Source organism: Galleria mellonella, unplaced genomic scaffold (genome assembly GCF_026898425.1).
Source record: "Galleria mellonella isolate WM207_F2 unplaced genomic scaffold, CSIRO_AGI_GalMel_v1 utg116, whole genome shotgun sequence".
Lineage (NCBI taxonomy): Eukaryota > Metazoa > Arthropoda > Insecta > Lepidoptera > Pyralidae > Galleria > Galleria mellonella.
The window spans coordinates 3703043-3714826 of record NW_026441978.1 but is presented as its reverse complement, the minus strand read 5'-3'; the positions used below and the strand labels follow the sequence as shown (position 1 = coordinate 3714826).

The 11784-nt window shown below is 31.9% G+C and overlaps 3 protein-coding genes across 3 annotated transcripts in view; 2 read left to right on the top strand and 1 right to left on the bottom strand.

Annotated features, from left to right (window-relative positions):
• The first annotated feature begins 60 nt into the window (after positions 1-60).
• On the top strand, positions 61-5256 carry LOC113512811 (innexin inx2-like). Its single transcript, XM_026896742.3, has 4 exons — positions 61-1283; positions 2429-2611; positions 2918-3057; positions 3713-5256. Exons 1-4 carry the CDS (start codon positions 1031-1033, stop codon positions 4241-4243), a joined length of 1107 nt encoding a protein of 368 aa, XP_026752543.2. The 5' UTR covers positions 61-1030; the 3' UTR covers positions 4244-5256.
• Positions 5257-5363: 107 nt separating this feature from the next.
• Positions 5364-7113, bottom strand: LOC113511164 (protein BUD31 homolog). The gene is made up of 2 exons (XM_026894777.3): positions 6896-7113; positions 5364-6813 (listed from the first exon to the last, which is right to left on the bottom strand). Exons 1-2 carry the CDS (start codon positions 6987-6989, stop codon positions 6473-6475), a joined length of 435 nt encoding a protein of 144 aa, XP_026750578.1. The 5' UTR covers positions 6990-7113; the 3' UTR covers positions 5364-6472.
• A 2624-nt stretch (positions 7114-9737) lies between these two features.
• LOC113513827 (unconventional myosin-XV) overlaps positions 9738-11784 on the top strand; it is a 159354-nt gene continuing 157307 nt past the window's right edge. Inside the window, exon 1 of the mRNA XM_052894695.1 lies at positions 9738-9960. The gene's annotated coding sequence lies outside the window, so the exon portion shown is untranslated. The remainder of the gene's footprint in view (positions 9961-11784) is intronic.

Here is an 11784-nt window from a genome sequence, read left to right as displayed (position 1 = left end):
TTTAATAACTAATTTTCATGAAGCTTAAAGCTTTCCTTAAAGCGTCATGCATGAGATAACAATATTTCCATGTAATATTTATAAAATTCTTTAAAATTAAATGTTTGTTTTAGCTATTATCTTGTTATCATGCTTGAATAAATCAGTACACTTTTACTACAGACCGTATGTTAAATAGTTATTCAATTGCCATAAGACTTCTCAGTAAATACTAATTTTTATTAAATCAAAACTAATTATACTACTTTGATATTATGAGTCAAAACTTGTAATAATGTCGTATATATATTATATTTCTTGTCACAAAATATGAAATATTTGTTTCGTGATGCAAAGTAGCGTAATGAAAAGTATACTATAAACTGCCAAGTAATATGAAGAATAATTGTACCAAGTTTCTTTAAAATCTGTCGAGTAGTTTTTGTTTCTATAACGAACAAACAGACAAAAATTATACTGATGGCATTTTTGGCATCAGTATCGATCACTAATCACCTCCTGATAGTTATTTTGGAAATATATTTCATCTACAGAATTGACCACTCTACAGATTTATTATAAGTATAGATAAACTTCATTAGCACACATTGGCCACATCCTACATGTGAACATACAAAATACTTTTAATTTATTAATTCCTTTTTAATTTACTTGGATTACATCTAATTATTAGTAAATAAATAAAATGTGACAAATCGCTTTTATGTAAGGCATTATTACATTTTAAATAAAAAAAAAAATACATTTTTAAAATAATCTATTTTATAGTTTAACTCAAAATATACAACAGTTTGTAAGAACCGGAAGTTATTTATCACAGACAAATATTTCTTTCCTCTTGTTTTGATTGGTTAATAGTTCGGATGTCAGAAATAAAAAATTTGATATTTTAAATTTCTGACATGTCCGTTCCCTTCATATTTTTTTCTTGTCCGTCGATTCAAATATATTGTAGTGTTTGGGGGGGTAGTTATAGAAATTTCTACAATTTTTCTCTAAGGCAGCTGAACGTGCAAAACGTGCAATAAAAATGATAGACCTTTTTATGCGATTTAGGGCATTTCTCAAATTCGACAACGTTAGCACGGACAATAATGTGTTTCGTATGCATTACAAAGTGACCGTAATTATGTTGTTAGTGTTTACGTTACTAGTCACTTCAAAGCAGTTCTTTGGGGAGCCGATACACTGCATGAATAATGGCGAAAAAGACACCGATGCGGATGCAGTGAACAGTTACTGCTGGATTTACGGTACATACACGCTGAGGAGTAAACTTAAAGGTGAGGCCATATAACTCATTACTATGACTACAATATTCGCTGGTCTTATTATATCAGACAGTGGGTACGAGTGCGGACGATATATCTTATTAAACTATTTAGAAATTATATTTAATACATTTACGTGTGTTCCTACGGGTTCCCTCGCATGGATTATGGTATTACGATCCAGTAAAAATTAAAAACTAAACAAAATTTCAGACTGCTCTGTTCTGTTTATGTCGATTAATCAGTTTCATCTCTTATTAGATGAGTGATGAATTATTTTAGGTATAATAACAAAAATTTTAATTGCATAATAACAACCGACTTATTTATATTCTTTCTTTTGGTATCCACTGTCTTCTATAACAAATTTATTTATATTTTATTATTAGGTAGATGCAGTATATATTCATTGTACAATTAATTGTGTTACACATTTACATTTGAACATTTGAAGGGGTTGGTACAAAAATATTATTGCAAAATGAACAAGCTGTTATTGAAACTATGCACAACATACCTTATTTTATTAACAATCTTTTTTAAAAGTTTAATGAAATATTCCATTATTTACTTAAATATTTATTTATATAATTGTATTAAAAAACTGTCTGAACTTTACTACCACCCTCTAATCTCCCCAGTTTTATAAAGGACTAAAATGTATGATGAATGTATGCAAACTATGAATTAATAGATAATATAAGCAATATAATAGACACAGACCTACTTCTTAGTAGTAACAATGCATGGGTCCCTTGAATAGGTAGATGTTAAAGTATACATTTTCTATAAGTGATATCTATAAATGGTTCATGTACATAGGTAAGTTACATTAGGAAAATGCATTATATAGTCACATTACTTAAGGCATGTGAAATACTGCTGGACTCCTATTAATTAAAACCTAATGATATACCTTCCAATTCAGAATGATATCCTATTTGTAATATACCATGATAGAAGAAGTGGTGCCTAGTACCACTCATCATCAGGAGAGTCATCAGCATGTTTGTCATTCTTACTGGTATAAAAAAAAATATACAAGCTATCTATGTAATGTGTAGTTACAAACTTTTGTTTTAATTTTTTTTTTATTTTGAATGTTCAATTGCAATTTCAATTATTTCTTATTTATTTATTTATTACTTTGATTCCAGGCGAAGAAGGTATTGCTTACTTAGGAGTAGGCCCACCAACAGAAAATGATGAACAGATCAAGCATACTTACTATCAGTGGGTGTGCTTTGTGCTCCTCGGTCAGGCAGTCATGTTTTACATTCCTCGCTATATCTGGAAGATCTGGGAAGGTGGAAGATTGAAGGCACTAGCTGCAGATTTAAGTATAGTATCTCATCTCTAATATGAAATATGAATACTATAAATTATAATCAACTAATTATATCACACGGCTTTGTCTCTGGTCTAATGTGATGTTGAATATTTTATTTTTCAAATCCCTCTGGTAATTCTAGAGTTTAGTTCATTCAGACATACTCTTTTACTTACATAGAGATTACATACAATTTGTAAGATTTATTTACTGTTTAATTTAATTATTGCGCATACCAGCGATATAATAACTATTTTCAAATCACAAAAAAATTATATTAGTAAGATGAGCCAATTATATTCTTGTGTTTGTTTAGGCGGTCCAATTGTGTCCCAGGATTGGTTAGAGTGCCGACGGGGGCAGTTGATTTCTTACCTGACCTACACAAACATATACACGCACAGTGCCTATGCCCTCCGATATGCCTTTTGTGAAATACTCAACCTTGTTAATGTGGTAAGTCTTGTTTCTTTAAGTATCTCCATATAATATCAGTTCATAATTACAACCTATCCATCACCTTGTGACAATTTGCAGAAAAAACATAAGTTCACCAATAAGGTGATGATAATTATTCATCATCCATTGCTAAAAAAATTTTTACTAATATTATAATATATATGTAATTTTGTTAGACACATTCTTTACTTTTTTTTAATAATACTGAGTATATTAAAGCTTCCAAATATAAAAATATTAGTTATAGAAATGTCTCTAATATGGTTTGAAGTACTGATTTCTAACTTGATTATGTATTAGTATAATGATTGTGGGCTTCAATCCCTGCAAAATAAAATTATTTATTGGATGAAAATGGAATGGTAACCCCGCCTGCGCTAACAGGATACGCTGGCGGGTCGATGAAGATGAAAACAGGCCACTAAGCCCATCATTATGAATTCATCTGGAATTAATCATGATGGTTTCCAGAAGGAACCGCCAGGAGGTCGACCTGGTTGGGTATATTGCTAGCTATGAGATTCTTAGTCTCCATTACTAACAATCCCTTTCCCCCCAATATTGTAATATTGTATTCACGAATTTATTTATCTATGTGGAACTGTGTATTTTTTTTTGTGTATTATATGGCTATTGTATATATTATTTGCAGGTTGGACAAATATTCCTACTGGACGTATTCCTGGGCGGCGCATTCCGCAATTATGGCGCCACTGTCGCCGTTTTCACTCACACGCCACGCGTTCCGGCGAACATGATAGATTTCGATATCGTCAACCCTATGGACCAATACTTTCCGAAACTAACAAAATGTTGGCTCAGGAAGTACGGACCTAGTGGCACTCTGCAATTCAGAGATAGACTATGTGTACTCCCACTAAATATTGTTAATGAAAAAATATTTGTTATTCTCTGGTTTTGGTTGATAATATTAGCTTTTATTTCTGCACTAGCCGTGTTGTTTCGCTTATTGGTTTTCTCCGTTCCACCACTACGCACCTTGATGGTCATGGGTCAAATAAGATATCCCAACAGAAAAACTATATCAAAAGTAATTAAACGTTTCGGATATGGTGACTGGTTTATACTCTATTTGTTGGGCAAAAACATGAACCCCATTATATATAAAGAATTGATTTTAGAGATTTCAAAGGAATTAGACCACAAACCATTTGTGGTTTAATGTTGCTGTTTAAATGTGCTATTTGTGATCCAAATTAAGATATCCAGTGTTATAAAGCAGGAGAATTGTTATAATATAATGCATTATATTTAAAAGAATCCAAGCAAGCAAGGACCTCGGTGAGTGAACAAGTTGCTTCCATTTATAAAAATATTGACACCTAAATACTTTAAAAATATCTATTAAGATGTCAATATAATAAAATCCATTTAAAAAACCTAATCCGATTTCTATAAAATCAAGGATCACTTTAGCTTTTGTTGATATTAAAATAATTACGATTGAAGAGTACTTGATTTTGTCTTCATCAAAAATTTATCTTTAAAGATTAAAAGAACATTTTTGTTTTGAAATACAAAAATTAGTTAAGTTTGTTATGTTTAACAATAATAGCAATTAGGAATTTAGAAATTACAAGTGTCCTAAGTTTATCATTTTTTTGCTTTTTTAATTTGATTTTCGTAATGCAAAATTATAATATCCTTATTTGAGAACTAAAAATATTTTTAAAGTACTTATATTGCTTTAAATTTTATTTCTTTCCATGAATATTTGAATTATAAATTAATATGTTTTTATGCTGATTCATAAAAAAATAACTACAATCCTTTCGCAATTTGAAAGTATAATATAAGTAGTTAACATATTATTTAATTTCATTGTTACTAATTACAATAATGATTATGTATCCAAAGCTGTCATTTTTTTTTGTCATTGTAATTTTTTTAATGTATCTGCTACTAACAATTTAAGTATTTCAATAGTAATTATAATTTATCCTAAGAAAAAACATGGTTGTGATTTAAGGCATTTTTGTAGTTGAAATAAAGAATTATAAGACTTTGTTGGTGCTGTGTTGGTATCAATTTGATACTTAATCAAAAAATGCATAATGTTATAAATACTTAATAATAGAAATATTGTGCCATATTTAAATAGTTTCCTTAAATAATCTTGACTTTTATTTAAGCTTTTTATTATCAACTTAAGAAATTTGCTACTTAAGCATTGACTATTGTGGATTTAATAAGAATTATACCATTTTCATGAATAAAGTTGTTAATAAAATGTATGCTATAGAGCTTGACTGGGATTTTTATATAAGGAATCAAAAACTAAGACAGGTGAATACAGCCATATATTTTTTCAAATACAGCAATAACTATTTAATATTACAAAATCATATTTTTATCCAAAATTACTAATACTGTTCATTGACTAAAAGGCAAAAGGGACACATAGAATGAAAAATGTCATCTAACAGAAATTCAAGAGGAGAGAATTTTTGTAAAAGAATTTATATATATAATTACAATTTTTTTTTTGTTCTGTATGGAATTATATCAACTGTTTTATAAGTCAATTGTACTTACTGGCATCTGGAAACCATTAAAAATACATATTTTGTAAACTAAAAATAGTATTCATATGATTTCAATAAAAAATATAAGAATTTGAATTTTTTAGCATCATATTTAATGTATAACTGCCTTATAGTCAATGGCAGTGCACATGATTGAAATTTTAACCTAAGTTTATTGTTATAATGCACTTATAGCAGTAATAAACCCTAAATTAACATATACTATTTCATCAGAAATAAAAAAAAACTGACAATAATTTACTTATATACAGGTTTCACCACAGAATTTAAAAACTTACAAGTTTATTTGGACATATTTTAGACATGGATATTTACTATAAACTGATTTTTAAATTTTATTGTTAAGTTTCATAAGCACACATCATATTTTTAAACGCCTACAAGAGATAACAGATCATGTATGAAAGAAGCCATTAGAAACGTATAGATACGGGGACAACTCTGTACTTAATTTTTTAAAAACCCAAAATGTCTGTCTCACCATATTACAAGTATCTTAAAGCTATTATGTATATTGAAATAAACCTAAGAACAATTCATAACTAAGTGTGGTAATGTTGCATTTATCTGTTAATTTTCAAAAACTATTGAACATTTTCCAATGTTTGTAATTGATTATTTAAATCACTAGAAATTTGGAATTTGATGGCAAAAATATATTTAAAAAATTCCAAAGTAAAATATGAAGTGCAAAGTTTTTAGTGATAGATTTATTTGTGTATTCGTTTAATGTTTTAGTTTGCATTAACATTGAAAAATGTTAAATTGTTTTTTGACATTGCCAAACTTAATTATGAACATTCTTACCATATAACATGCATTAAACAAAAGCATTTTCAAACAGTCTATCCTGAACATCCTCTGCATCCACAATGCACACACTCAACAATCCTACCTTCTTCCAACTTGCTCTTTGGAACACGACAAATGCAGTTTGTTGCAAAATTTGTATCTCGAGTTTGTATACACCTCAGGCAACATAAATTCTCATAACCAGTCTTCTTCCACTTGGCTATAAGATTAGCATCAGCTATTTTCTCATCTAAACAGTACTGATAAAGTTCTCTGCTTATGGCCTTTCTTCTATAAAAGAGGTCATATATATATCTTGATTTTTGATGGTGAATTTTGAATATAGGCCATAGAGATTCTTGTTTGCGCTTTCCCTCGTGTGGCTCAGTTTCAGCTATGGATATAAATAATTTGTTAATACTTTGTAAAGTACATTAAAAAGTATTAGCTAAAGAACCATAACAAAAATATCAAACCTTCTCGCATCTTTTGTTCCAATTCTTCTAGGGTAGGTTCGATCAATTCCCATCCTTCTGGTGGTGATTTGCGGCTGCGGCGGACTTTTGGCATTATTGTGTAAATATATTTCACTGTTTTTTTATAAACAATAGAAAGATCAAGGCAAATTGAATATTTATTGATGATGCCAGCGACGAAATGTTTCTAGGTTATTTATGATAATAACATTAAGTACTGTCAAATTGTCATCTGACATACCGTTTGACATTCTTTGCTTGTTTTTCTGAGACAAGCAAAGTAATAATATTTTTCTGCCATTTGTTTAAATTCTCGTTTCGGTTATTCTTAATTCTCAATTATTTCAATAAAATGTTACAACACTAAATATAAAAATATGAAATGATATAAAAACTATAAAGTCATAGTTCTCTTTCGAAGCAACGACACATGACAGGAGCCGTATTAGTAGGAGCCGGACTAGGACGGTACCATATCTCGGTATCACCTATGGGTGATACCTAATATACCTACTGACTGATATACGTAATTCTACTCTCTCTGTTTAGTCTAACGGTTGACTGATAGAGAAGATTATCAAGTATTAAATACATCCTGTGTATATATTAAATCTGTACAAATAAATATATAAATAAATAGCCAAATTTCTGTTTCCTTACTGTATATTTTTCAATTAGAAGAAATTGAAATGGTAATCCCGCCTGTACTATTAGTATACATTGGCGGGTCACTATTAAGGAATGGTAGATAGGGATAAAGGCAGGTCTTTTAGCCTATCGTGATTAATTCACCAGGAAACCACAAAGGGAAACTGCGTGAATATGGACCTAGCAAGGGTATACTGCTAGCAATGAGGTCATTAAACCCCATTTCTGTCAAACCTCTTTCATCCCCTCCTTCCCTACTCTGAGGTAATTTTTTACCTTCTTATTATTTTTTATTATAAATGTACATTATACACTATACCAAAAAAAGAAGCCAGATTAAGTAAATATCTCAAAGTGTCACACATAAACAACAGTTGCTAACGTATATTTGTAAGGCGTTAAAATTTTGAAAAGTCAGAATCTAAAAATTAGACTTAATATTTAATTATTAATAGAGTAAAATCGAAATAAGGCTATGTCTGTATCTCTGACTATTATGAAACTAAAAATTTTTTTATACCACGAAAGTGGCAAACTAGCACAAAGGCCATCTGATGGTAAACGGTCACTGTAGACTATAGACGCCTGCAACACTAAGAGTGTCACGTGCGCATTGAAAAAATCTAATATACTCTTTTTAAGAGACCTGTTAAAAAAACGATAAAATAACTGTGACACTCCGATACTGTACCATCTGAGCATCTGTTACAAAAGGCCAAAGGACGTAAACACTGAAGGAAACCTAGAATAATTTACTATGATCAGATGTCATCACATAACATCCTGACATATCACATATATTACAATCGTCACACAACAGGATAACATCCGTGTGGTCCCCGCATAGAATAGGCCACCCCTTTCGCGTAAGTGTTGTAAAAGGTGACTAAGGAGGGCAAGGGATGGGCAGCAGCGTCGCTCTTAAAACATCTCTAAAGCCTATCTGCGGTTGTCAACCCCTCAAAGAGGAGGCATATGTTTAGCAGTGGACAGGTAAACGCTGATAAGATGATGATGAGATATCATTACGATAAGCTAATAAAGCTGTCTTTATTTTTCTCACTGATATCCCGGCAGTGTATACCGATTGCGGAACCGAAATTACAGTTCCATTTTTATCCTTTAAAAAACTATAACAGATAGTACTTACATGTGTTATCTAAGGGGAAAGTCAATAATCTACAGAAACAGCGTAAGGCAAATTGTTGTAAAGATTTTTTTTCAGTCCACATTTGACGGAAAAATGATCGACATAAAAATATATACAATGGAACATAGAAACTCCTTTTTTCTTTAAGTCGATTAAAAATGGATAAAAGGAGAGATATAAAGACTGAAGTTTTTATCACTTGGTTCTCCGTACTAAACTATATGTAAAAATATTATCTATTCTAAAGTTTTTTTTTTTTTTATATATATTATTAACATGTCGTTGATATTGTTTTACGACGGATTAATAGTAAAAATGATATGTGAGGATGAGGTGAGGATGATGATTTGAGGATAAGGTCAAATCAACTGGCCTATTGTAACTAATTCACTGAGAATTAATCAAGATAGTTTGTAAATATAGGTCTCCTAGTCCCCGTACTTTTACTTTTTTTAATGGGTGAAAATGAAATGGTAACCCCGCCTGCGCTCTCGGTATATTCTGGCGGGGCACCAGTGACGGATAATATATCATAATATCATATATTAACGAAAATTAATCATGATGGTTTTTAGGGGAAATCGCGTGGAACTCGACTTGATAGTGTATCTTGTTCGTATTTTTTTTTATATTTTTTATTTAGTAACACTAAATTTTTATTTTGATCGTTACTAGATATATTTTTTATCTACCTTACCTAATCCTCTTACCTATTATTATTGGAGGATCATTAGAAATTTGCAAAACAAAAAAATATAAGAAAATTCGCACATATCTATTTGCACATAACAAAGTAATTACAAATCACTTAGGTACCATCGTAAAAATATTTAATTATTTAACAATATCTCTTCTACCTGTGTATGAATAACGGACCCTACCTACCTACAACACAGCCAGCGTATGAGTTAGGATATATCCTTGTCCCTGCTACACGACGTGTTTTCTCGTACGTCAGAGCGAGACGCATACACATTACGTGCCTCGATTAGAACTCGTGGAATGCGGTGTTGCGTTCGCGCAACCTCCAGTCGATCGACCAGTCTTTTTATTCGTTCGCGGCGGCGCTGTGGCGGCAGCGGATTTTGGTTTTGCTAAAATACGGTGTAATCAAAATATGTGTGTAAATTGTTGTTGTATTAGTGTTTGTTGGTTATTATTAAGTGAATAATATAGTGACATATGTGGTAATAATTGTGTTATGAAGTTTAGTGAAAGTTGACGGAGGTTTTCAAGGAACTTCGGGTGTCTCGTAGCTTATTTACTTGTAAGTCTACTTTTGTACTATACCTACGTGTCTGGGTGACGTTGAAGATTTGTTATTGGTATCCATCGCTTCGTCTGTTATTTACTAATGACATTAATAATATTACAGTCACTACGAGAAGTTATTTTATTTATTATTGATCTGTAATGATTACTACTGATGAATGTTACAAACTTACACTATTACAAATCTAATTACTGATTCGGTTTAACGGGCGAGATGTTTGTAAATAAATATTAGATTACAATATGAAATTCGAATCCAAGTACTACATACCTATCATAGTACTCTTTTTGCTACTGTCGTGTAAAAATAAGTAAGATATACCTGCCTATTATTAAAAAATGACCTACATATCTAAGTACATATAAGAAATAAAATGAATTCTATAATAAAGAAATGAGAATTAATGATATTTAAGTATTTTACGAACTATAAATTGATAAAAGATAATATTTTGTATTACATACATGTATCTGAGTGGGATTTTACTTATAAAAAATTCAATCTAGATAGGTAGGTATATCAACCCTAAGGCGTGCTGCTACGATATCTTGATTTGACCCCGGTCACTAACCTTGTGTCCCGAGTTCATTCAGTTCTTGACTCTTGAGAAGTCATGTACACGAAAAGGTAAGTTATAGGTAGGTACGTACTTAGTTTATACCATTTTTATCAAATAAAAAACGCATAGGTCCCTACATATATACTTACCTAGGTAGGTACTAAATTAATTTAGTCGCCTATATAATAAATAAATTCGTGCATTTTTTTAATGGATGAAAATGGAATGGTCACCCCATCTGCGCTATCGGGATACGCTGGCGGGGCACCAGTGAGAGATGATTGGTGAGGATGAAGTAGGTCAGTTGGCCCATCGTGATGAATTCATCAAAAAATAATCACGATGGTTTCCAGGGGGAACCGCGTGTAATGGGTCTGTTGGATCCCACTACTAACAATCCCTGTCCCCCCAATGCGTGCATTATACTTACCCTGTCTGCTGGGCCTGGATGTGACCTTCCTTAGAAACCATCATAATTAATCCCCGTAAATTCATTACAATGGGTCAACTGACCTGACAGGATTGTCAGCAATAGGATTCCTAAACTAGCACGATTCCTACCAATATACCCATCAGAGGGGAAGGGATTGTTAATAATGCTGACTACAAGCACCCTTGCTAGCAGTATGCCCTGTCAGATCGACCTCCACGTGGTTCTCCTTGGAAACCATCGTGCTGAATTCCAGATGTATTCATCACGATGGGCTAACTGGCCTGCTTTTTCATTCTCACCTATCATCCCTCACTGGTGCCCCACCAGTGTATATTGTTAGCGCAGGCGGGGTTGCCATTCCATTAACATTTATTACAAAAAATATATATACCCATCAGGTCGATCTCCACGTGGTTCCCCCTGCAAACCATCGTGGTTAATTCTTGTTGAATTTGTCACAATGGACTAACTGACCTACTTTTATTCTCACCTATCATTCTTCACTGATGCCTCGTCAACGTATACCGATAGCACTGGCCGGGTTAATTTTAATGGATGATAATGGAATGGTAACCTCGCCTGCGCGGGGGGAAAATGATTGTTAGTAATGGAGACTGAGAATCCCATTGCTAGCAATATACCCAACCAGGTCGACCTCCTCGCGGTTCTCCCTGGAAACTATCATGGTTAATTCCTGATGAATTCATCATGATGAATGCCTGAATGAATGTCAGGTCGGGTTTCGCCAGTAGTTGCCAACCCTAATCCAAGTATTTAGTAGTGGAAAGTATTCACTAACATGATGGTCATAAAATGGTATAAATAA